The sequence below is a fragment of the Liolophura sinensis genome, chromosome 9 (genome assembly GCF_032854445.1).
Source record: "Liolophura sinensis isolate JHLJ2023 chromosome 9, CUHK_Ljap_v2, whole genome shotgun sequence".
NCBI classification, from domain to species: Eukaryota; Metazoa; Mollusca; class Polyplacophora; order Chitonida; family Chitonidae; genus Liolophura; species Liolophura sinensis.
In genome coordinates this window covers 14836354-14863878 of record NC_088303.1, presented here as the reverse complement: position 1 = coordinate 14863878, position 27525 = coordinate 14836354, and the positions used below count along the sequence as shown (strand labels likewise).

The 27525-nt window shown below is 39.8% G+C and overlaps 1 protein-coding gene across 2 annotated transcripts; it reads right to left on the bottom strand.

Moving 5' to 3' along the window:
* Window positions 1-25545, bottom strand: LOC135475322 (uncharacterized). Of its 2 annotated transcripts, none has more exons than XM_064755171.1 (30): window positions 25333-25545; window positions 23681-23857; window positions 23019-23231; window positions 22348-22549; window positions 21773-21954; window positions 20374-20545; window positions 19492-19570; window positions 18864-19008; window positions 17901-18014; window positions 17065-17224; window positions 16524-16606; window positions 16114-16234; window positions 15515-15699; window positions 14363-14584; window positions 14013-14201; window positions 12388-12503; window positions 11704-11884; window positions 10843-11019; window positions 9322-9513; window positions 8496-8669; window positions 7247-7343; window positions 6454-6553; window positions 5588-5717; window positions 5173-5358; window positions 4357-4464; window positions 3603-3740; window positions 2907-3031; window positions 2445-2615; window positions 1157-1337; window positions 1-243 (listed from the first exon to the last, which is right to left on the bottom strand). In XM_064755171.1, exons 1-30 carry the CDS (start codon window positions 25499-25501, stop codon window positions 209-211), a joined length of 4524 nt encoding a protein of 1507 aa, XP_064611241.1. In that variant the 5' UTR covers window positions 25502-25545; the 3' UTR covers window positions 1-208. The 2 variants fall into 2 exon arrangements, with proteins under 2 accessions (XP_064611241.1, XP_064611242.1); XM_064755172.1 differs by having other exon boundaries at window positions 1182-1337.
* Window positions 25546-27525: the final 1980 nt, after the last annotated feature.

Here is a 27525-nt window from a genome sequence, read left to right as displayed (position 1 = left end):
GTCTTCCGTGAACATAAGGTCCTTTTTGAAATGATATATAGGACAAATTATGTAAAATAAAAGAATTCAACTCACAAACCAATCACTTGAACATTTTCACATTTTGGCATTTATTAGGAAGGTTTCATCCCTAACAACATTAATCTTTACCACGTGCACACCATCAGGGCTATTAGAACACGTGGATGATATATGATGCCGATGGTTATCATTGCAAGATGTCGCCAGTTACTGGTGCTCTGGCTGAAATGGAAGTAAATAGTTATATATTCCTTTCAATCTGAAGATTGATAGCGTATATTTGCTAGAAAATATTTACGAGACCAGAGGCCAGAGGAAGCCTAATTCAGGTCCAACCTCAAGAATCCCTCCGCTTCAACCGATCTCGAACCCTTTGAGCCAATAAGCCGTCGTCTGTGCTCCCTGAACCGTTCATGTTGATTTCTATCTTTTAAAATTTATAGATCTGATTTGCACTGAACGTCAAATTCGAGAATTTGTGACTTATACTACAGGTAGAAATCTGTGCATATCATGTGGTAAAGTTCGTCAGTTAATATACTTGTACGCCAAAGACCGAATGAATTACGAGCGCTCCGAGATGTTCTTCCCATAAAACTGACAGTCGGGACTTGAGTTAAATATCAATGAGTACAGCATTAAATCCCAAATAAAAAATTTGAAAAAAGAACCCTAAACCCTTTGTTGTCGAGAGAATAAAACCAACCAATATTTTCAACTATGGGCGTATGATCTCCGTGCAAGACGTCTGTGTAACAGGCATATTCATATTCGTTGCAGGCTTTTACCTCTACATCTTATCAGTAATGGCGCGTTCACACAATACCATTTGTCGTCTAGACTCGTCGTATTCGACTTGGTGAACGAAACATAATAAACACTATTTCACCCACCGTTTAAATAGTGCTATCTTGAATTCTATAAATTATATGAAATAACGTTTTGTCTTCTATTTCGTTCGACTAGTCGAATTCGACTCATTCAATACTTGTTGATGCTGTGGCCTGTATCATTAAAACACATTGAATATTTAGCATATTGTGTAGAAATAAATATGTTTATGAACAATTTAAATTTTAACAACTTACAGTATTTCCAAATGAAAATCTTTAGGAATATTAACCGGTCAAATTACCTCCAGACTCATAATAATTCTTCACCTCGGACGCATCTAGAGATTCCAGCCAAACCGTGACGTCATCAAGAATGAATCTGCCATTCAGGACAAAACAGTTGTTTGGTTGTGCAATTCTCAGTTCGGTGTTCTCCGTCTCGGATAAAGTAACAGGCTTCGGTTGGGTCACATCTTCCATGAGCTGCACAAAACCAGGAAAGATAACATTTTTAAGAGATGCCAAGTTGCTAACAAGTTCCCTTACACTGTGTTATTATGAAACCGGTTGTCACTCTCAACATATATTAATTAACCTCTTCAAAATGACGATCCAAAATGACCAACATTACTCATACTTAAGTCGATTAACAAAAATCAGTCCCAATCTTCCCTTTGCCATCATCAAACCAGTATGTATGGACTTGATTCGTTGAAAACCTTTGAAGAAATCATGCCCAGGTGTGACAGGTGTGAAAGATGGACAGACGGAAGAACGGACATGCGGAGAGTACTCCTGTGTCCTCTAAAACTTTCCTGGCGGGGAACAAACACCAACCTAATGCAACTTTGTTTTGATTTTGGTAGATCACAACTTTCAGTGAACATTCTCAGGTCTTTGATCTTATGCAATATATTAGCTGGAAGTGTTGTTGATTGCTCTGTAAAATATAATATGTGTTAAAAGAGTGAGGTAACAAATCAAAGACAAATGTACACGATACACTGGCTCCGGTGTCACTTTGTACACTGTCTGGTATAGTTGCCAATTCCTGTAATGCTAGTATTACAAGATTTCTGATTTCCCGATTTCTGGCCAATTATTCAAGAGTCTTCTCCCCTATTGGGGTGTGTACGTTGGCAATTGCGTTTACGTAAACAGAAAAGTACGTTATACAGTCGTTCCAATTGTCTTGGCTGAAAAATAAAAGCGGACATGAAAAACTTCAAATAACACTTGGGTGTAAAGGCCAAGAGTAAACTAAGGGACGAGATATTGTACATTATGCAAAGAAATAAACATGGGAAACAAAGAAAGGAAAGTGCCCTTTTTTGAACGATGGCAATAAGACCCGGGATCACGGTGTAATCTTAGACAAACATTTAACCTTATTTAATGATACTTTATGCGGTTAGTACTGAAGGAATGCTTTAGATTTCCATGGAGTACAAGGTAATGTTTTCAACAGGCCAAATTGATTGAAAAGGAAGACCGTATCCCCGAAGTGGGATAACAAACTTTTCCTCATGTCTAAGATTTGTTTCAGCTTACTCCATATGTCGTCTGGTACATCCCTTCAACTTCACCTACCTGTCCATTGACGAAGACTTTGAGCCCACCGGTTTGGTTCCAAACGATGGAGTATTGAACCCACTGATTGGTTGAGATAGGTAAGATGGCCGTGAAATGCCGTGTTGTTGTCAGCACAGAAACATTCATCTTATCCCCGTCAATGTAAACATCAACTCCAGTGGCCCGACCCTATTATTAATGAATGCAGAGATCATTGTAGTCTACATATCTTTATTTACTGTATTATGCCGTACTCAAGAATATTTCTCTTTTACGACGGCGGTCCGTTAGAAACACATGTGCTTTTCCACAACCTCATGTGCAACGCATTTTCACAATTTAGGCAGTGATCGTAAGGTGAAAAAATCTACTTTACTTCTGATAAATATGAATATATTGCGCGTTTCGGTATAGGTACTAATGCCGTTGTCAAGCATCATTGTAACACATTATTTTGTTATCAGTCTAATGGAGTCTTACCTGCGCGGCACTGGACAAGACATAGTTTGGACGGTCTCCTCGGCCAAAGTACTTCATCCAGTATGCGATAGTGAAGCCGTCCTCACAATTGTCTGGTTTACTTAGGCATTTTCCACTGAAATTGCCTACGGAGAATCGATTCCAATTCTACAATATCCCGTGAGATCAAAACCGCTACAAGAACTAGGCCATGTAAATAAAATATTCCCCTATTAGAATTTAGTGTATTATTATTTTATCTTTTTAATTACAACAGGAAAAGTCACTTGTTTGCCCTCAAAAGGTATAGCAGATGTAGCCAAAGTTGCGACTACGATGATAGTTCCCCTATAACAGCGTCAAAAACGATGACTCTTACAAAATGTGTGTTACAAAACTGAGCATTTTCATCCATTTCTACTTATTTAACTTCCTCTATAAGTGATATCCCAGTATTTGGAGTATAAACACATGCTGGCAGACAAGTGGTGTACTAATCTGCTAATTTTAAAAAGTTTGGGATTATATAAATAATTTCGACTGGGTCATGCTGACACCAGAATGATTAACGAGGAGGATAACTAAAATAAATTTACGAAGCGAAAATGCGCTCAACGCTTTACGTGGACAAAGCTGATATTATATGTAAACAAGGCTGATTTCTGCTTTGAGGTTATATACAAATATGCCGTAGATTGTTCACCATAAAAGCTTTACCTGCATTAATCCAATCTCTTCGTCCATCGAATGAGATAGCTGAGCCAATCATGCCGGTCGTGGCCTGGAGTTCAGGGTCCTGCCCTTCATCCAGCGGCAGGTATATCGCGGCGGAATCAGTGGACGAATCGGCTGCTGCTGAAGCCGTGACGACGTGAAAATTCGCACAATGAATTAATGACTCCATGGAGATATTATACCAGAATTTCTGCTGATTGGCCAAATTGGGAAATTCAAGTTGACTTTATTACTATGATATACTCATACATTTATCACCTTTCAGAAGAACACTTAGGTTTATGGAAGTGCCCAGGGTAAACCGCCGTCGTTTGGTAAGTAACTGATAAAATTTCCCACGTGTGACGTTGGTTAGAGTCTTGTGCATGGAAGACTTGTGGCACACGGCCACATGGGTGTCGCCGGCTGTGATTGTAGCCAAGGTCTACCGACATATTGGAGCGAGAAAACAATCTATATAAACTGATTTAACATTTCCTCAGTATTCCCTGCTGAGGTACTAAATCAAAGATGGCCTGACTAAAGTGAGCTTTTGGATGTATGTCGTAAGCACACCATCTGCCTGAAATCTTATTCCTTCATACTAACTTAACTTTATGTTTTGAACATTGAAGTACCGCACCACAGATACTGACAACATGAGTATAAAATTATGGCATAAAAACTGGATAAGTAATACCATTTTCCACTCAAGGGAAATTCATTGTGAAAGGAAATACATTGAAAAATAACCTGCCTTTTTCCTTGCCACAAGTAAAGCCGTCGCCTTGGTAACCTGGCTTACAAGTACAACCCTGCACGCTGCAGTCGGCGTTTGGATCACAATCGCTACAAGAGAGAGGCACTGAAACAAAACCGTGACATAGGTATAATATCTCTTCTGCCTCACGATTACCCCATAATCGTGCTTACAATATAACCCACTGCTCCCTACACCCCTATGATACCTGAAATACGAGCTATTCTTGATTCTTGAACGACTGGACGTTTTTCCATTTGGCCGTTTTCTCCTTGGACATTTCCCATCTTCCTTTCACAGCAATAAACTTGAACAAGAGATTGAATAAAACAAGCAAAACAAGAGAATACTACTTTGTTATTTGATGAACACAGAAGATGAATATGCAGCCATAATGTTATATCTCTTTATAAAAAGTACACGCTTAATTAAAAGCATAGTTTATATAACGTCAAGTGAATTCTAAGATTAATCAGTCAGGCTGTTCATGGTTTGTTTATTTCTTTTTTAATATATCTACGCGTCGAAACCAACATTTGCATACCAGCCGTCAACCAAAATAGACGCTCCAGGTCAATTTTTGACCAAATGAAACCTACTCCTGTGCTTCGATTTCTTTCCCAAGATTACACATAACAAATGTTTAACCTAACCGTCTGGGATTAAGAAAAGAAAACAGACACACAACTATCTCCAGTACGTGTGCATAAACATCTCCAGTACTTGTGTCATGCGTTCCTGTTCTTGCATACATGCAACACTAAGGTCGATGCCACGCAGGGAGAGATAAGTCTGCTGTGACAATCCCATTACCTGATCGGAAGACTTGTTGAACATCTGCAGCAGACAAACTTTCGGTCCAGAACTGCACCTCGTCAAGTGTACCCCTCAGCTCGTGGCCGGTCACATCAAAGGATTTCCCCAAGATGAACGAGTCCCGTGTTCTGGAACCCTTGTTTTCATTCGGCCTTCCGTGGACGTCATTGTCCAATGGTTCCCCTTCGATAGAAGATGTGCACAGTAAAACGGTAATGACCAGTGTCAAGATGCAGGTCGCATGACAACCAATTAAGTTTCTTTATGCGCCACAATCCTGTATGTTTCACTGGTAATATTGCAATATCAGCCGCACACATTCGACTTGAGCTGTCGGGTGATATTTATTAAATAACCATAAAGGTATCTGGTGTATCAAACAAATGATGGCATCACAGTGAGACTACAGTACCTTGGTAATACATAGTGAGGCAGACCTCCGTGCTATAGATCACGGCCACGTGATAAAATCTCGCGGAATCCGTGAATAACGAAGGTGGCAGGTCAGTGGTACATTCTACTTCATTTGTGCGGAGGGTAGCCTGTAAATCCAGAGGAGTATCAATATTTGTCAAATACAGTATCAAATTGTGCGAGGTCAACTACTCAAACACTAAACACATAAGACATTAACACAACATTTAACCATTGGCATACACACTTGTTCAACAGAATCCCGGACGTCATTTTGCTAAATTTGATTATAATTCTAAATACATACCAAAGCTGCTATAACTGTGTTGAAACTATCATTGGTTAAATCTGATTATGGGATACTAAATATAGGTCATAATTGAATTGCCTGTAAATTATTTGTCAAAACGTATGCCTTTGCTATTGATTTGATATCAGGAATCTTTAATATCTACTACTAGACGTGATTTAGCTGCCATAAGAAGTTTCACAAATCGTTCTGTTTATCTGTCGGTCGGTCGAAAGGTCAAATGTTTGAAATCCTACACTTTAATATGGTCATAATTTTTGACATCCTATTTTTTAACATGAGTGAAACACGCCGCCGACATTTTTCGGGAATTCAAAGCTTCTGTTTTTGTTTTTGATTCATTTATTTGATTGGTGTTTTACACCATAGCCAGGAATACTTGGTGGGAGAAAATCGGGCAGACTCCGGTGGAAACCCACGGCCATAGGCAAGTTGCTGGCAGACCTTCTCACGCACGGTCAGAGGAGAAGTCAGCATGAGCTGGCCTTTGTTTTGTACAGATTGGCTTTCAACCTGGGAAGCAAGATGCATTAATCAGGACAAATCCCGTGTACCTTGAGCATGCCGTCTTGTCTGAAGTAAAGAGCCAGTCCCTGATGATCGTCAGTCTCCACTTCCTCGGACTGCACACCACTACTGAACACATACGTGGGCCTACAGAAACACAAAGGTAAAGCGTCAGGGTTATAGTGAAGGAAAATTAAAGTTCAGTACCAATGGCCAATATGACCGACAGTGATGAAGAGAGGGACAAACGAATTCCTTGACTTTTATGATTATCTCAAACTATTATCAATTTTAAAAAAGGAAGACTGGTTGTAGTTTACAAAACGTTATCTGGAATGAAGTATTTGAGTGATTTGCCTTACATTTTTCTCCTTTTCTGCAAGATGTCGTACTTACATGCCCTCCATGAGAAGACAACGTAATTTTATGGCGCTTGTATCGCTTACATGGGTATTTTATTAATGAGATTTAAGTGTTCCACTTTTCTTTACTTCTCCTGTCATGAACAATCTAAGCCTGAATCATTAATAAAGTTATAAGGAATTCTGACTGGTTCATTGGCTGATGTCAGGTGTTTTATCAGGTACACCTGGCGAACGGTGGTGGCTTACTGTGGGTACTCCGGTTTTATTGTTTATTTATTTATCGGATTATCATTTAACGCCATACTCCCGAAATTTTCACTTTTGCGACTGAGGTCAGTTTTATCCTGTTTCTCCTATCCATACATCTGCCTGGCGTGGTATAAGTGACTACATCTTGACTACGATACTAAAAACCAGTCAAGTAAATCAATAAATGAATGAGTTTAGTTGTGCATACAGACGGTTCAATACACACCTGTCTCTCTCTTTGACATGGGCAATATCGGCCTTGAGAAACATAGACAAGGTAAATCCCATCTCACACTGACTAGGTATGTTCAAACAGGACTGACCTGAATGTTGAAAGTAAATATTATCTATCAGTGGAGGCGGTTTATAGAAAGGTGTAATAAATAATAGCCGCGTTAAACCAAAATCATTTAAAAGTAACGGTATTCCAATATTGATAACTAGAATATCTCCAAAGTCTGTCCAAAACTCAAAAATCATAAGAATTTAAAACATAAAAATGATTTGGAGGTCCCAAATACCAACAGTAAAAAATTCATTTTTAAATGTCTTTCTCTTTAAAGATGAATCGAAAAAAATGTTTGCAACTAACTTTTCGCACTCTTTTGTCTGAACCTCCCGCAATATTTATGTTTTATCCACCCGGCTTGAAGTCATTTAAGGAAGTTTGAGCAGAAAACTCCTGGCTAAAATCCCAACACAATTTTGAGCAAATTTGTTGCTTTGCGTTATGGATACAGTTTCACCCCAACCTTCAACTGCAGCGGGCAGATTTATGTAAAAAGACAGTCTGTACTGGATGATTAGTTCCAATGAAATATATTTTAAAAATTTAAAGGGATACAGAATCTCAGCTCAATTTTAAGTTTGACAGATTTATTCAACCGTGACCAAAGCTGTACAGCTTAACACAGACAACCCCACCCCGACTGTAAGAAAAATCAGTGTCGATTCCATATCTTTTAAACATAGCGATTCAAATCAGTGTACTCTTGTGTTCATTCCCTGTTGTAAGTCATACTTTTCGCTGGCTATGATTATACAACACACAGGAGGTGCAGAAACATTGTAGCGTTGCTACAGAAAGCAATATTTAGTGCGGTCTGGACAACATTGTGAAGCCCGCCATAGCCTCTTACATTTGCAAAGTGTTTGGTTATATATCCATATGCCAGACAACAGCATAGATACAACTGGCAACTGCTTTGCACTAACTACGTCTTTAACTTCCAGATTCCTCAGATAAAAATGTGAAAAGTAGTTATCTGGATGAGATTCGTTTATATTTATATTTTTCTATTAATCATAATTTCTATTGCCCGTGCAAGTTTTCTATTAAACAAACTTCGAAATATTTACAAGATAAATTGTTCAATGCCCCTGTCTTGTTTTCGTTAATCTGATGTAAAAAAAAATATTTGACACGGGATTTCTTTCACTGTACATTTTGACTAGTTATACACAAAGTCTTATACCTTGATATGTCACCTGACCACCTTGTAGTTTCAGACCGTGTCCAACGCGACCGTCTTCAGTCAAATTAACTTCTCCTTGAATTATCAAAGGCCCTGTGTTGCCTTCAATTTTGAGACCATGCAATTGCTCCATGGAAAAGTCCATGGCAGGTGTCTTCTGCTGACTCTGTGCAGCTAACATGAAACATAAACAGATGTGTCTTAAGTGTATTTAAAAAAATTTACATGGATGGCATTTTATGAAACCATTCTATTAGACAAAACATGTTTCAACACGGAGTTGAACAGATTAATGCCTTTGGCACACACATGTATCTTTAATGTTTACCGCTAATACTCCAGATACATTTGATACATAAAGCTTAAAATTTGTCTGAAATATATGTCCTACGAAGAAGTCGGTCTTCCTTTTATGCAAAAGACGTTCGCAGTAGAGTATCGTGGTTGGTGAAAACAGGTAGAGCCCTGACAAGCAATTGTCCTACCCTGAGTACCAGATAAACTTCCTGAACGGGAGCTGGATTCTAGTTTTAGACCTCAATGGTCAAAAACCCATCGGTTGAGGTTAATGTATCAAAGTATATACACAAAATAAATATATATATAACATAGACTAATCTGAACAATTAAATTTCTGTTAAATTATGGACGAGTAAGAAACTTGAATAAACCTCAAATGAAATATAGATTTGGATCTAGGTATAGATGCTGTGGAATGTCACTTTGTTTTATTTGAAGGAAAAAATACTCTACACCAGAAAGTAAACAGGTAAAGATTATAACCAATTGACATTCATTTTAATCCGAAGTAAGACTGCAGCCTTACGATTCCCAGAAGAGCAGGGTATCCTGTTACATTCCCGAATTTCTACCCCGTCATACAATGAGTCCCCACAATCTTGGCCGCCATGCATGGGTGTTGGGTTGTCACAGAACCGGCGGCGTGTGCTAAAACCATCAGTGCCACAAGGGCTCGAACAGAGGCTCCAGTTGCCCCACACAGACCACCCACCGTCCACTGAGCGGAAAGGAAAGTCATTATGAGTGTAGGCATGTAACTGTTACATTTTAGCGCAAATTTATATCAAGAAACACATTCATCCACTATTGCAAATTACCATTGGATTATAAATTACAAAGTAGAGCTAGAAGCATGTAAATATGTGTGAATGAATGTATGGTTATCACATTTTAATCCAAGAAACCAATTAACTATTGCAAATAATCTAAACAAAGCTACAGGTATGTAAATTAGAGTGAATGAAACGGAATGAACGGTTGTCGCATTTTACCATGAAGTATATTAGAGTGAATAATTCCAAGAAATCAGTTCACTATCTGCAAATAATCAGAGTAAGTTATTGAAAAAGCATCTAACTTGTCCTGAATATGGTTGATTTTTGAGACTGAGCTTTTTGAAGTCCTGCTTATGTGCAATTTGCTGAGTATCTGAGGTTACAAAACATCTTCTTTGGTAACATTTTGGATACTCTTTAGTTCGGACAGGTATATCAACCTCAGACTGCATGTAATTCCCATCATCAATTTAACCGCATTGTATTTAACAATTTGCTCTCTGCTCAAATAAATCCACTGCAAAGTGTTAATTTGTGTAATCATAATAAACACAGGAATAATTTGTCGACTGGAGGTTGATTTTGGCTGCGGCAATATCTGTACAAGTCACATTGTGTGTGGGTCAATCGGTCAGTCAATCGGTCAATCAATCGGTCAGCCCGTCGGTCAGTTAATCGGCCAGTTAATCGGTCAGCCTGTCGGTCAATCTGTCGGCCAGTCTGTCGGTCAGTCTGTCGGTCAGTCTGTCGGTCAGTCTGTCGGTCATGAAAAATGTATTTCGCTTATACAACGGCGGCCAGCATTATGGCGGGAGGAAACCGGCGAGAGCCCGGGAGACACCCATGATCTGCAGGTTGTTTGAAGACCGTCCTATGTATGGCCGGAGAGGAAGCCAGCATGGGCTGCCCTTACAGCGACGGCATTGGTGAGGGGCTTCTGGGTCATTGTGCCGTGCTGGTGTGCTAACCACCTCGGTCACAGAAACCCCTGTAATGTATGAGTCAAGATATGTAATGTATGAGTCAAGATATGTAAGGTATAAGTCAAGATATGTAATGTTTGAATCAAGATATTTAATGTATGAATCAAGATATGTACTGTATGAGTCAAGATATGTAAGGTATGAATCAAGATATGTAATGTATGGATCAAGATATGAAATGTATGGGTCAACATATGTAATGTATTAGTCATGGATGACTAATCCATTATGTATGTATGTATGGACAGCAAAATCAAACAAATGCCATAATTTTGTTTCCCGACTTACCTGGGCATTCCATTAGATTGCAAGCTTCAGTTTTCTTAGCGGGACCTTCACACGGCTTACCCAACAGGGACGGCTCTGGATTTGTACAGCTACGCGTGAACTCTCGAATCCCTCCGCCACAAGATTTAGTGCATGGGGCGAAAACAGACCAAGGGCCATAGTCTCCATCCACCTGGCCTAGAAAAGGTGTATTTTGCAGGAATAACAAATAATCAAACACTCTACCATAAAAATCTTATTTTAGAGAAGTTAAGAGTAGACTAGGAATTAGGTAAATCCAGAGTTTGATGTGTACCTGATAAAATAATAACATCACAGCCCACAAATCAGTGAACCGTACCACAGGTATTTACAGCTTGATATTAGTTAAATAATATCTTCCGGGCTGTCCTGTTTTCTGGCAAATTGACAAACATATATGTATAACAGACGTACATTAGGAAACCGTTGGAACAGCGATAAACAGACTGCCAATTGTTTCTAGTATTACCAAAGTGTTAGTCTGTGAAACTAAGCATCGATCCAGAAAGCCGCAGAGAATTGGGATCGTTGCGTCTTAGCGATGTACTATTTCGTGAAGTGTATCAAGGATTTATGAAATTTATTATGGCTTCGTGAATGTATCACGGCTTCATGTAAAGTATCATGGCTTCAGGAGAAGAATTTTGGCTTCATGAAATATGTCATAATTTTATCTAATGTATCACTGCTACATGAAATATATCAATGATTATTAAAATATATCTTGCATTGGGAAATGTATCTTCGTACACGAAATGCATCATGGTATCATGAAATGTCTCAATGCTTCATGAAGTGTATGTTTTCTGAAATGTATCTCACATGTCCGTTAGGACTTACCGGAGCCTAGTCGGTAGACATCAATGGCACCTAAACTTCCCTTCCCATGCTCGCATTTATCCGAGGGTCCTAGACTCTTGTATAAGGCTGCATCATCCGTCTCTAACTGGACAAAGCATTTGCCGCCAAAACGAAGTGCAAAGATAGTGTAGCCCTTCTCACGTGCAGCTTGAGCGCATTGCTGAAACAGAAAAAAAGCGATTGGAGATGTGTTCCTAAGGTTTTCCGTTGTATCATGAGCATCTTAACAGATTCCGGGTAAAAACAGAACATGATGTGCATAAAAGGAAATGCGTACTAATGCACAGCTCACTTATGGTGAAAATCGAAGCTGTTTTTCGAGAAGACATTTTTGGAAAATGCGTTCACATTAATTCCTAAAATATACAACTAAGTGATTAAAATTTCAGATCATAAGCAAATATGATGAGTCATCTATACTGATGCTACATGTACATTTGAATTCTAAAGAATGCCAAAACCTAAAGAAAAGAAAAAACAAATATTATGATGAACAATCAAATCCAACAACATGAGACAAATAACAACAGCCTCAAACAAGTGTATAAAACTTGAAGTACATGTAAGATTCAAATCCCGCCTATTACGTACTGTGTACTTCGGGTACTTCGGGTACCGACAACACTTCCGGGTAAATTAGGATAATACAGAGAGTAGGCTTGCCTTAACGCTGTCTCTCCTCTCCGAATACTGTCCTGTCAGATAGGAGCTCTGACCTTCCAATGTTTCCAGCAAAGTTGGCAGTGTGGGGTCCATCCAGCAACCCAAGTGCACATGACCTGTAACACAAGAGACCCAGCCATACAGCGTAACCACAACGTACTGGGTTGTTTCAACTGCAAGCAACCACTGGACACTTGCACGAAGCCCCTTGTCGTTACGGAACCGTAACTATCACCACGACGTTACACATGGAGTTGTGGTAGCCACATTACACTGCGATTGTTTCGAGGGGTACTAGTACGAAGGTCACTATCACCATGACGTTATGCCTAGAGTTGTGGTAACCACATTACACTGCGATTGTTTCGAGGGGCACTAGTACGAAGGTCACTATCACCACGACGTTATGCCTGCATTTCCGGGACCCGGTTCACAAAGTAATTTCAGGCTTTAGTCTAAACTTGTAACCCAAGTAAAATTCTCAAGTATATGCATCAAATAGATAAAACATAGATCGCTGATTCTACGCTGCCAGTGTAGTAGTAGCATTTCAGCAAAATTTGAACATGGGGCTTGATATACAGCCATTGTATATTTGGCGGCAAGTGTCTGATCTTTCTTATTTACATATATGCGTAAACTCAGAAGCTGACTCTGCAGAATGGTTGGTCAGCTAACTGTCCGGTTTGACAATCTCGTTAATATTCCACGATACCGCTTAAATCTAAGGAAAGTGTCTTTTCCCCCCTAGAAAACAGGGCCTGATAGCCGACTTCCTGATATAGATAACTCACTGAATATGTTTACCTCTAAAACGATGGGCTAAGAAAATACTGTGAATATGACTTTAATAATTTTCTACAGATTACTTTCATTTCAATTCCCCTCTAATTTTAGGGAGGGCTTATTTGTTATTTATTTATTTACTTAATTTATGCATTTATTTTCTTGAACCATTACTCATTATATATGCAATTTTTGTTATCGAGCCAGTAAATGGGCATAGGAATATTTAGTTTTGTACAGACGATTCAAGTTTTGGACTTTTTGCCCAAAATGACTCTATGAAACAGGCATCTAGTCGGAATGGTACATGTACATGTAGGCACACGTAACGCTAAGCAGGATTCGTGACAAAGACTGGAAAAAGACCCTGTGGTCATTTGGGTTGACTGAACCTATTAAACTCTTGGAAACAGAGGAGATATTGATGTAATGGTATCTATTCATAGTTGATCTTTGTGGATACAAACAACAGATTCGAGTGGCACAGCCACGCGAGTTACAAGGCGAAACGCTTTCCAATAAGTCAGCGTCGCCGAAGAATTCTTAAGAATAAAGCCACATTTGCACCAATTTGTTGTTATATATTGTATTCGAATACATAATCTCAAAGAGAAACCTCACCGATAACCTCTCATTTTCGTGTTTTCTCCTTTTTCTGAAAAAAATTCACTCTCGTTCTTTAACCCAGACTCTTCTGCACATTTTTCCATTTTAGGCAGGGTCCCACACTAAAATACAAGTCTTCTGCACGGAGACGAAGCAAAATATTCTACAACATATTTGATCTTGTTTCGCATGGCAACTCTCGTTGTTGCGCCACTCGAATCAGAGTTACATACCCTGGAGAAGCGATGGGCATTCCTCTGGCATGCACGTCTCGGTTTCCACAGACGACCCCTGGCAAGCAGCTCCACCATTAGAAGGTGAAGGACGGTCGCAGTCTCGTGACCTTGATCTCTGTCCTCCTCCGCATGTTGCTGAGCACGGTGTCCAACTTGCCCAGAATCCCCAGCCACCGTTAACTGGTACTGCAATGAAAAGACTGTAATGTAGGACTCAAGTAGATTTACCCGACTTAGGGAGGCCCTGCTGCAAAAACCATCATTGGTAGTGTCGTGATACTACTGTATTTAACTGTACTTATAAATAACAAAATACGGTTTGATTGTAAAATAAATAAAGCTCTTACGTTGACAGTTGTAAAGGCGGTTGATTTCCAGATAATCGTTGGTGCTCGGGCCTCTTCGCTGACCAATGGTAGCTTTCGTTTCACGGCGGGTGATAATTGTGGGCACTGATTCGTCGATGGCGAAAGCGTTAAGAGGGTAGTGCATCAGGCTGTTATAATCATAGGGCAGCCCGTTAACTTCCATCATTTCCTGCGGTATCTTTTCAAAGTTTATCCTGTGTTCTGCGGAACAATAAACGGTATTCCACTATATATATATATATACATGAAGATCACTTTTTCTGTGTTCACAAAATAACACCAGATAACAAACCTCTGACAGTTTGTTATTATAAACTGATAATTAGTTCTGGGGACAGTATTATGATGCACACTTAGCTAAGTAAGCCTTTAACTCCGGATGTTGTAAAGATATACCAGCAAATAAGGGTTATTTAACACTAAGTGCTCTTCATAAATCTGACCCATGATTTCACTATGATAAAATTATTTACATCATTTATTTAATTATTAATTTATTTGTTTGATGGCTGTTTGAAACCATACTGAAGATTTTACACACTTGTACAAAGGCGGTCTGTTTTCTAAATTGAGTAAACCGGATTGCCCGGAGCTACCCAGCGACATAAGAACAAGTAAGTGACCATCTATCCACTGCGTGACACACATATTTTCCCCAGAAAGTTCAACATCAATGCCATATTGTTTGAACGCAAATTTGAACAAACTTCATGCAAGACCATCTAAGAGGTTATCAAGGAACAATGGTGAGTGGAGGAGTCCAAGGTTCAAGGCACTCTGTCTCTGGCTGGGATTATACAACCATGCTTGTATTTCAATCACTATGTCATGAGAGGTTGGTCCGATTTCACTCCACATACTGTTCATGGCCATAATATTAACATTCTTCCAACTAGTTCTGTATGACCAATCGTACTTATGACCAATTCGCGGAAAACTAATCGTATACTGTCCTATTTTCTGGTGACGTCATAACAAAGCTTACGTGTACAGTGATTCATGTATAGGTGACATGTTTAAGAAGGACGTTAGAGTTGTATATTTCGCATACATTGTCTCAGTGGCTTGTAACAGTTAATGTATGGCTTTCTCAGCCGAGTTTCGTAATGTTCGCCATATGACATATCTTACCTTCCCTTATATTCTCCATGTTGATCTCAATCCAATCATCCCTGTCGTAGCGCGACTGCTCGTGATAGAATCCCAGCGCGTGCAGAAGCTCGTGCTGAATTGTCCCGATTGATGATTGGTCAATGCACCGCGTTGACAGTGACAAGACCTGCTGTCCACCGATACGTCCCACATACGAATAGCACCTAACGTTGTAAAACAAAGAGCTGTGGTTATCTTTAACAAGAGATCGGATTTGATTTTTTCTGGTTTATGGCGTCAAAACGTTCACTGTTTTATTAAGGCGTACTGGTCAGCAGTGTTTTGTGAAAAAACGCATGTTGTGAATTTGTAAAAAGTAAAAACACCGACAATGAAAAGAAGAAAACAACTGGGAAAGGATCACCAAGTAGCTAAACATTTAATATCCAATTGTAAGTCTGTCTCAGATGATATGGCAGGTGTACCAATGCTGCGCCTCGCGCGTCTGACAAATTGACGTATGTAACGCCAGGCATCTGGCGCATTTACCACGATGACATATGTAACTTCTGCCGACTGGCGGTAATGTTTCATTATACAGGACTATGGTCAAGACTTACGGCTAATATTGTACAAACCCTTGCTGTGTGTTGTTGATATAAATGTAGTCCTCTTCAGTTGTTCTCGGAACAAATTGCACACATGTTTGTTCGGTGATATCGCTGAATGCAGACTTCAGTAAGGCCATTTCGTGAGCGTCTGCAAGTTGAACAAAATGTAATCATAACTAAAATCCAGTTATTCTCTGTGAAACTGTCAACCACATCAAGGCACTGCGTCCATTGGGGAAGGAAACAGCAATGTTGGAAGGCGCAAGTGTATGCATATATATTTTACAGTTAAGGTTTTACAGTTTATGGCGAAAAATACTAATGCTTATGACACGTTGTAACGTAGGCAGACAGATACATGTATATGAGAGATAATTAATCATGTAGTGTAATATGAATAATCAAATATGTCATGGAATATTCGGCAAATTGCATACCGTAGGAGCGTGGGTCGATGACATAAGGGACTTTTCCAGATGGCCACGTGCCCACTGTATTGGAGAGGGCATTTCGTCTAGTCCTGAAAAGTCCAGAAAGATCGATGGTACTAATCTGATTTATTGAATAAAACTGCTGTTTAGAAATAATCAAGTACATGTATTAAAATAGGAAGGAAAATAGGAAGGTCCTACTTCCTACGGATGGTCTTAGGTTTCCCTCGGGTTTCTGCCCGGTTTCCTCCCACCATAATGCTGGCCCCCGTCGTTTAAGTGAAATATTGTTGAGTACGGCGTATGCACGAATCCAATAAATAAATAAATGTACATACATTTAGACATCAGTTGATTAATTTGCCATAAGTCTTTGGAGCATGGGTTACATAAAGGGTTCACTATCCTTGCCACATCCCCCCCCACCTCCTCCTCAAGTATAAATAATTTATTAATTATTATATAATAATAATAATAATACATTATAAATCAAGACCTCCTATTTGAGTATTTTGTCGGATTTAGCAGCCTATATGCACACATTTACCTTCTATGTTGGTGTGATAGCCAATCTCTGTACAGTTCAGGTGTGACGTCAGCATCCAGTTGGTTGAGTCCATTTCCATTTGAGGTGACCACATTACCGTGTAAGCGCAACTCTTGTTCAGGAGTCAGTCTTATGTCTACCTGGAAAAGGTCTTTATCGCCTGAAAAAAAAATGAAATAACAAACCATAATTAAAATTTCTGACAAACTATTAAATTAGCCACTCTGGAAACACAATTAAGCAGGCAATGATACCAACAGCTGTTAAGTCACATCATAATATGAGGAGTGAAAATCATGCAGAGTGGGGATAGTACAACAGGGTCTAGCACTGCGACCCCTGAGAGAAAACAACATGTTCACCCTCCCCGCCTCCCCGTAGATAAGGTAAAGTATGAGTTCTAATTTCACTTCAACTTTGGGTACATGGGTTACCAGTGCTATACAAATATCGGACTTGGTCCTTAGATTCAATTTTTTGTTTTCATATCTTAATGGAAAATTACTGGCCAAACTACAATATCTTGGTTACTTTCTACCACCCAGAAACTTTAACTACGAACGTAAAGCCTGTGCATTTTGCATCCTTTTGTCTATCCCAACCATAAACATACATTCCCTCATTTGCAGTACGAAGGCGGCAGTTTCATACACTTAACTGCAGACCTTTAATGCGCACCAAACAACATTGTATTTACTCTAGACATAAAACCGAACATATTTTCTTGTTTTTACGTTTGATCAATCGAAGAACAAGTCTCATATAAAGGGTGTGTTCAAGTTAACATCACCGAGGTTTTTTAGAACTTGGAACATAAGAAAAATACAACAACTCACCTTCTCTTTGATTCACCTCTTGTACTTTGTGTAAGAAGGCTCCGCTGGATTCCTTCAGTTGGCGTTCTAGTTCCTCCACTTCCTGGTTAAGCTTCTCTACCGCGTACTGGTCATCTAAACACAATCAACCCATTACAGTACTTTACTTTTGCACCGCGTACTGGTCATCTAAACACCATCAACCCATTACAGTACTTTACTTTTGCACCGCGTATTAGCCATCTAAACACAATTAACCCATTACAGTACTTAATTTTTGCACAGCGTATTGGCCATCTAAACACAATTAACCCATTACAGTACTTAGTTTTTGCACAGCGTATTGGCCATCTAAACACAATTAACCCATTACTTTGCTGTATTGTTCTACATCACTCAATGCATGCATAATCATTCATTAATTCTCATGAAAGAAATTATTGATGGTTAAAATACACGAATTATGTCGCTAGTTCAAATTCAGTTGTCAATGATCAGGAGAATTGTCCATCAAATTGGAGTTCGATGTTCGTCATCAAATGCCTTACCCCCTGCATAATATAACTGAAATGCTCTTGAGGACGGGGTATAGCGTCAATTAAACCTGTATTATTAAATTTTACATTTCACCTTAATTTTACAAAAGTATTTGTGTATGTATGTGTGAGTGTACATGTATGCGTGTATGCTTGGGGTTTTACGTCGTGCAGTTCTTCAGTCATATGACGAGGAGGGCTCATTACGTATGTGTACATATACCACGTCTTCTTGGGTTCATGCCCTCAAAGTACCACTGAAGTATCATGCCGAAGACATCAGAAACATTATACTGACATTGGGCTAACTAGTTCTGTTCTGCATCTTGTCAGTGCTGAGTGCCTAGCGATTGCAACAGTAATGGATAACAGTAAGTATATTCCATCCACATAAGACCATTGCATCATATTCTAAAAGATGCAAATGTGATTTGCCACAGCTACTAACCTTGGACCCCGTATTCGCAGGCAAAAAAATGGCGTTCTTGACAGTCTCGGCTGTCAATGGAGCCTCTATCATGGTTCAACACATTACACTCGGCAGCCAGTCCAGACCCTCGCTCCATGTGCAGATAAAATAACCTGTCAAAAAACTGCAACAGACGACAGATCCTTATGAACAACTTGTCGTTAGGAATGAAATAAAGGTCTGCGCACAAACAGCCTATAACATAAACAGAGTTTTCAGGGCGTACAGTCGCACTGAACCCACCGGAAGTACGTTCAAACACTCAATCTCCTTTGTCACGGGCTACCGAATTAACATGTCGTGAAATGGAAATTAAGTAAATCCTGTGGGAGAGGATGGCCGCCTAGAGATATATTCCACATTTTGCGTTGAAAGCATTTTTTTGCCAGACTGGAAGGAGATTCAGGTAGGCCTACTCAGTATAGGCGTACAAGATCAGGCTTTTTGCCAAGATGGACTGTTATTTTGATTGTCAACACATGAAATAACTTTGTGAAACAAAATGTGAAGAATTGGTGGACTTTCTATTTATTTATTTATTTATTTATTTGATTGGTGTTTTACGCGGTTAGCACTGTAGTGGGAGGAAACGTGAATTTCCACTCACCGCGCTCAATCCCAATTTTCTGGATTGTCCCCCTTCAACGTGAGAGTCCAACCACAGCCCTCTCTCCGGGGTACCATTTCTGTGGGAATAACCAATGCAGTGCATTCTTCTTATTCATTGCCGTCTTGTGATCAACAATTTCACTTCTGAATATGACGAAAATGGCTATCTAGGCCCTATTGTCGGCATATGTTGAAATACATTTACATAGCCTCAGAAACTGGATTCGTAAACATCCCGGGGAAAAGGTGGGGTACTACATGTATTTGTAGAAGAAAACTGACCGTAAATAATTTGAAGTGGGGCTATCCATTATTTGAGTTAACAAGCAATCTCCCACAATAGACATCTTCCAAGTTGTAGACCAACATATAGGCCTAGTCCCGAATTGGGAACTCCAAGGATTGTGTTTTACATGTTGTCTTTAGAAGCCCATCGAAGTCAATTGCGCCATCCGCATCACGCTATACACATCTGCAAACTGAATCTATATAAGTTTCGGAAAGATATAGCACGTTGGCATTTTCTATAGTGAATCCTAGCTGTTTCAATTACACATATTGCGCGCTACAGATTCGGGTCTAAGCCGACAAGGCAAAACTTGGGCAACACATCACAGATTTATCCTCTAAGCCATCGTTTGTGTGTTTTACGTGCGAATGCCGCACCTTTGATATAGGAAAAACATTTAACCCGACCACATGTATGTCCCAGATTGTTAGGCAGTTAAATAAAAATGTACGCGTTGCAAGCAAGTAAGAACAGATTAATGCGTCATTTCTTATATTTGACCAATGTACTTATTAAGCTAGCATGATCCACAAAAACGGGGCATAATACTGTCATGAAAACAGCCATTCCGAATACATAACGTCAACTAACCCTTCTTGGAACAGATCTATCAGTATGGTGGTTTCCTGAGACTCGTCCTCAATTTTCAGTCTCTGGGCTCCGATACCCTGGCAGGCTAACTGTGCGTCCCGGGCAGGCTTGGGCTCAGTGTATACGTTATAACACTTTCCATCATGCTCGATACAGTTCACCGGAAACTTCTCTAAAGGAAACCAAAAACACACAGTTTCATTTGTACACTACAATATGATAGGTGAATACTCATGTGCGAGTATAAGTCCCCTGTCAATAAGTAAGTTTTAAGGATATATTTATAAATCCAGTGTAGGGTTACCATCTACGAGGTGTCGTCTTCGTAATAGCAAGAGGAATTGTAACTTTGTGCTACTGCGTAACTTTTGTGAAATTGGTCTCTACTTGAAATCAAAAATCGTCGATGGAAGTCGTATTTTATAATGGAGCTCAGAGAAAAGCAATCTCTCCAGTATTTTCATCAATGACAAGACTAATCTCAAGTTTCGAAGCAAACCCTGGATTTGATCTAAAGATATCCGGTTCATAGCATGAAAAGATCAGTCATAGACTGGTCAATGAATTAAGATAGCCGACGATAGCTATCTTGGATCACCCTCAAAGAAAAGCAGTCCCAACCATCTTCTTAACAATTGTAAGGTATTGCCTTATTTTGAACTCGATCTCCTAATTTGCTTTCAGTATAAGACAATATGTTCAAGTGTGTAAATCAAGCTTACACTGGTGAATCCAGTGTCAAACTCACAACCTCGGACTACATGAACGAAGACCAAGTTCACACCGCGTATGCACGTGCACGTATCAGAAATGCTTTACTGAAAGAATCAAAGTGTGCAGCCCGCACGTGAAAGGTGCAAATGTATCATACGTTGTTCCAAACCTTGTGTATTTTTGCCATGGAGCCCTCAAAAGACAAATACTGAAAAGGAATTGGGCTCTTCTTGTAGTCATCTTACCTCATTTTAAATCTCATAAAGCACATGACTCAAATAATGACATCAGTACGCCATGATACAGTACTTGGTGTTACCATCCGGGATTTTTTTTTTCACTTTCTTGATTGTTCAATCAGTCCCTTCTAAACGATATTCAGATTTCCTTTCCTTTCCATGGATACGGTTGAAACCTTAAATACTCTCGCATCGGATATTAACTCTTAAGGTTCCGAAACGGTGATTTATTATCACGTCAAAGAAACTTGTTCATGTTTGCTTTGTTATCGATAAAAGCACATAAACAGGAGACATCACACGTTAAAATGATAAAGAAATATTCGACACATCGAACCATAAAGAGTCTTCATGTTTATTTTCTTGTTTGCGTATGTGCGCGTGTGTGTGTATGTGTGTCAACTGCAGTACTCAATAAATATACAGGTGTATGCATGAGAACTAACCTCTGTTCTCAAACACGCAGACATAAGGGTGTTTGGTGCCACAGTCCACGATGCTGACTTCTCCAGTATCACGATCAAACAGGCTGCATTCCTCTCCGGCCCCAAACAGACGAGTCACCGCCTTCCAGATGTTTATCCAGAACCCGCTGGAAACCTTGTACTCAAACGTCCAAATGGTATTGCTACACAGAATTATATTCCAGGCTTGATTTTTGCAACACAATGCTTGAGATATACGTCGGAAAAAATACGCAAAAAACCCTTCTCATTCTGAAACGCCCTCGTTTTGTTACAAAAATTACCACATGTTTAGATTAGAAAATTAAACATGCTAGAAAACTTTTTGATTTACAGTGGCACCAATAGGCTTCCTTACATTCTAAAAATCCTCAGAATAAATAATTTGAGTTCCTGTCCAAGTTAATTATAGATGAACAACTAGTGCTTGGCGAGGTACCCTCTGACTTATATCCTTATGATTACCAGATACCTCAACGGAGTCCGTAATATCTGTCTAGGCCAAAAATTGCGATGCACAAACAATATAACATACCAGTGGTGAAACTGTAACTTACCTGATTGGCTCTCCAAACAACTGGTACAATTTTGTCTCAAGGAATTGGTAGACTGGTTTCTTGTCAACCATGACAATTTCTCCCTTGGTTTTCTCGCAGTGTGCTCTGGCATTTTGCCAGGTTTTCTTCTCGTGACCGATAGTGTAGCATTGTCCTCTGAATATGGTACCATCGGGACAAGCAGCCGCCAGCAAGGGGTCATCTGAGAAGGCATTTATTTCCAGTTTTATTGGTAATTGCCCCATGAATGTTTGTGAAATAGATCCACGATTTAAGTGAAATTAAATTATTAATTTATTCGTTTTATTTGAGTCTTGTTTAACGCCGCACTCAATTATTTTTCACCTACGATGGCGGTCAGTTTTATCACACGCAAATTCCCCTTCCATGGCCCCATGGAAACCACTCAGGTATACCCATGTACAGGTAGATACAATGCCATCTTTAGCATGTAAAATAGTATAAACGATGAATATTAACTTACTGAGACCCTTCGAAGTGGAACATTTAGATGTAATTTGTTCGCATATTAGGCGACATATCTGTACTCATTATGGATTTATGAAAGCCTATAAGCCACACAAGAGGCTTATGTAGCAAGAAACCGCTCATTCCAAGTCTTTATCCCTGTTGGCCAATGGGGTATACGTACAGGGGAGATTTTTACTTACGTTGCTCACAAAGAACATTAAGCTCTTTTCCGTTGCTTTCAGCTTTCCATTGGTAGTCTGACTGATAACTGAGTTTCACGAAATCTTTGGGCGCCCATAATTTCCAGGTTCCAGCAGGTTCATTTGGAGCCCAAAACGTCGTTTGCAAATGTGCTCCTGACGTTGTCCATATCCAGTGTCCAGATTTTTTCTGTCCACCCACCCAAACGTCCACTACAAGGGGAAAACTGTACATATATTTATTACTCTTTACATCCAGCCAGCAGTTCTATGAAATGGCGTTGTTGATACGCTTTGTGTTGGGGATGGTGTCTGATAATTAAGGAGAATTTTCGAAATGAACATGCGTTTGATCCTTGCTACTACACTTAAAATAATTGAAAATACTATGGATTTTCTGGAACATGCATTGGTACTCTATGTTTTACCATGGTTTACCAAGTGTACAGAAAATGTCACCATCGAAGCTCAGTGTGATTTTCTGTCACAGCCATCACTCAGTATTCAATATCAACACCATGATATACGTTCATACAAAGAAAGAAGTACGTGAACCTCGATGAAAATGCCACAAACCTGACCTAATGCACATCCATGGACTATGTAGAGATCTCTTCTCTTTAAGAACATGTTTAAACCCATTGATCACGCCCCAATCATACCTTGCTCGTCACGGGATTTCAAGAAGTTTTTCACCTCGTTCATTTTCTCAGATGTGGAAGGTTCCACAAAGCTGGCTCCTGCACTGCTGCAGAACTTATCAGCATCTTCAAACTTCATCTTCTCCGGACTAACCAAATAACAGGTGCGACCCGAGGGATAAAACGGCTCCTTACACACTGAAAAATAATCCACCAGATTCTTATACAATAAAATATATATATACAGATTATAAATAATGTGAATCAATCACAAAAACCATATACATGCACCAGTAATGATGCCTGCATGGTACATGTATGTATTAATAAAGCTTTCAAAAACTGATATACATTGCAAATTGTCATCATACACTGCAAAGCCAATTATATAGGTTTCTAGAATTTGTGATATTTAATACAAAAATCTTTTGTACACTATTACAGATGCTCCAACAGTGTGCAATTCAAAGGTAGACTGATGGTAAATAAATTTAATATCCAATGGAATCTTGTTGATGTTTTATCACCCTCCCCTCCCCCCCCCCCCAAAAAAACACGTCCAAAGACACCCCGATAATCAGGTAGCTTATTAAAACATCTGGGAGATGAACTATCGTGACACAGATCCCTGTGTAAACCCTTATTATACCAACTTCTGAAACAATAGGACCGTGACGTGAATCGAAATCCTAACAAGAAGACATAGCAGATTGGACCAAGGTCAGAGATGTGCATATGTTACGTATATAATGAAGCCAGCCTGCTAAAAGCTTGTGCATCCATCGCAAAGCGAATCCATCACACAAGACGATGGCATGTTCTACTTTTTCAGTTTTACGCTGCCATTCAACTTGCGCTTGCAGTAGCTACTCTTTTTTCATGAAAATGCAACGCACTTTGTAAAAATCCAATTAAAAGGATTTCCCTCACGGAAGTCAACTTTAATACCTGTTAATAATTTTGCGTATCTCAACATTTCTTAATCACATCTACGTATGTATGTGTTCTTGGGGTTTTGCGTCGAACAACAATATTTCAGTCATATGACAACGGGGAGGCAATTGGTACACTATTATGTGTCTTCTTGTGGCAAGACGAGCCCATGTCGTCAAAGTGCTGCAGACACTGAAAATTCATGTCGAAGACATGAGACATGATACTGCACCCAGTCACGTTAGACTGACACCGGGCCAACCAGTCCTGTTTCCTCGCCAACCTTTCTGTGCTGAAGGCCAAGCGAGAAGCAACAAGTACCATTTTCAACCTTAGGTATGATCCCAGCCCGGGTTGACCCCACGTCCCCCAGCGGGCGCGGGGAGCAGCCATTAAACCAACGAAGCATTCTCTTAAACGTAGATATCCCAACGAAATGTCCCCTTTACAACTGTGGACTTTATGAACTATGTATACTTTCCTGTCACTTGTGTAATCTTTCCGCCTCTTTGACAGATTTCCAATTCCTGCTTTTGTTTGCCATAATGACGCTCTCCTTATACAGCCAAAACATTAATCTGTTAATTTTAACAGAAAGCCTGTTGTCTGAGTGATGCTATCATGTATTCACAAACATCAGTCTTTCTGTTAAACTTAACAGATTAATTTTTCTGAGTGCAGTAACTTTTAAAATACATATAAATATTTAGCGAAAAATAAACTATAAACTTTAAACTCACCCATCTGCTTGTCCACATCATGGCCTTGAGTTTTGAGGTAGTCCTTGGCCGTATAAGCAACCCGGAAGTTGGTCCCACTGGGGCGGGCCCTGGCGAGCACAGCACCACTTGGGATCGCTTGGCAAAGGGCTATCGCCCATATCACCCACTGTACCTGATTCCTTAACATCTTGACCCTGTCAGTCACTATGGGTACAAACGCTCAGGTGATGTTTCCTCATCACCTGTGCGAGTCACTTTAAGCCGATGGCGATTTTGTATAAGTCACCTGATCACGTGACTCCGTGATCAGGTGCCAGCGCCACGTGTGATCAGTCTATGATCAAACCGTTATTGGATAGGTGGTAATCGTAATGATGCTTCATCGGTGTAACGTGAAAATCAGAATTTCAACATCCTCACAACTTGGCAACGGCTATCAAGCACTCAGAGTTACCAAGCAATTCTGTATATCGGCTGCTAGGTCAGCTTAACATTTTTAACCGACTGATTATCGATTTTGCATCATTATATGAGTTCAATTATGTTCAATGAACAAATTTTGCAATTACAAGTGGATACATGTGTAACTGGCCATGGTTTTGGTTGCTTAATGAAGTGGCAATTCCTTGATTATGTTTTGTTATCTTTAATTAAAAAATACAACGGTAAATGAAAAATCCTTTTTTATATTGATTAAGCTTAACAGCCTCTCCATACACCAAAATACATGGAAGGGACCTTGTAAAATACAGGCAGAGAGAGATTTGATCGCATGTAACGTCCGACAAGTTTGATTGATAATGGCTTGACACCAAATCAGAACGAGTTAGGATAAAACGTTTGATGTATTACGTATAACCCTTATATATTGGTGTTAAATGCGCTAATCCGGGACAATTCTAAACGCGTTGCACTGTGGTCAGAACTAAGCTTTCCACTTGATGACAAGCAGATGTATGAGAATGTCCGAGGTCCTCAACAACATCTGTCGTCGTCGTTGTTCTGTAAGATAAGCACGAGGCTGAAATCCCCAAGTAAGCAATCAATGTAAACTAAAACAAGAGTCATGACGATAGTAACATTTACTCAGCTTGTGCATCGATGAGAAATTGATTTACTCCTCCTGGAATTACGTTCGTTCTTAACCGCCACTATTCAAACTTGACACTGTCATGATCCATAGATTTTTGACTAACAACTAACAGCTGTCTTGAAGAACAAATCGAATAGCAAGTTCAAGGGTCGTAGCGGCCTTAAATTATCGTCTCGTTGAGTTCGTGCAAATTTCAACATCGTGACGCCGCACCACACCCAATAACAATATCCTGACGCCTGGCATGGCGCCACACACAGTGACATCGTCCTGACACTTAGCATGGCACCACACACAGTAACATCGTCCTGACACTTAGCATGGCGCCACATCGAGTAACATCATCCTGACACTTAGCATGGCACCACACGCAGTAATATCATCTTGACACTTAGCATTTCACCACACACATTAACATCATCCTGACACTTAGCATGGCATCACACACAGTAACATCATCCTGACAGTTAGCATGGCATCACACACAGTAACATCATCCTGACACTTATATCAAGTGTCAGGATGATGTTATTGTGTGTGGTGCCATGCTAAGTGTCAGCATGATGTTCTTGTGTGTGGTGCCATGCTAAGTGTCAGGATGATGTTACTGTGTATGGTGTAATGCCAAGTGTAAGGATGTTATTGTGTGGTACCATGCTGTCAGGATATGTGTTATATTACACCAACACCTGGAATGCCACAACATTCAGCTTGATTATACCGACACCTGGAATGGCACATCATCGACCACAGTACACGAACAAGTGGAATGTCGAGACATTTAGCTATCGTACACAGACACCTAGAATACCACAACATTGACAACAGTACACAGACACCTGGAATACCACAACATCCAGCTTGATTATACAGACACCTGGAATACCACAACACCGACCACAGTACACAGACACCTGGAATACCACAAAATCGACCACAGTACACAGACACCTGAAATACCGGAACATCCAGATTGATTATACAGACACCTGGAAAACCACAACATTGACCACAGTACACAAACACCTGGAATACCACAACATTGACCACAGTACACGGACACCTGGAATACCACAACATCCAGCTTGATTATACAGACACCTGGAATACCACAACAT

Excerpts from the sequence above, each read along its gene's own strand:
- LOC135475322 (XM_064755171.1), bottom strand. The coding sequence starts at position 25,501 with ATGTTAAGGAATCAGGTACAGTGGGTGATATGGGCGATAGCCCTTTGC. Across the intron at positions 21,955-22,347 it reads TTGTTTGGAGAGCCAATCAG|CAATACCATTTGGACGTTTG; the intron begins GTAAGTTACAGT and ends AATTCTGTGTAG. Across the intron at positions 14,202-14,362 it reads CCGCCTTTACAACTGTCAAC|TACCAGTTAACGGTGGCTGG; the intron begins GTAAGAGCTTTA and ends TTTTCATTGCAG.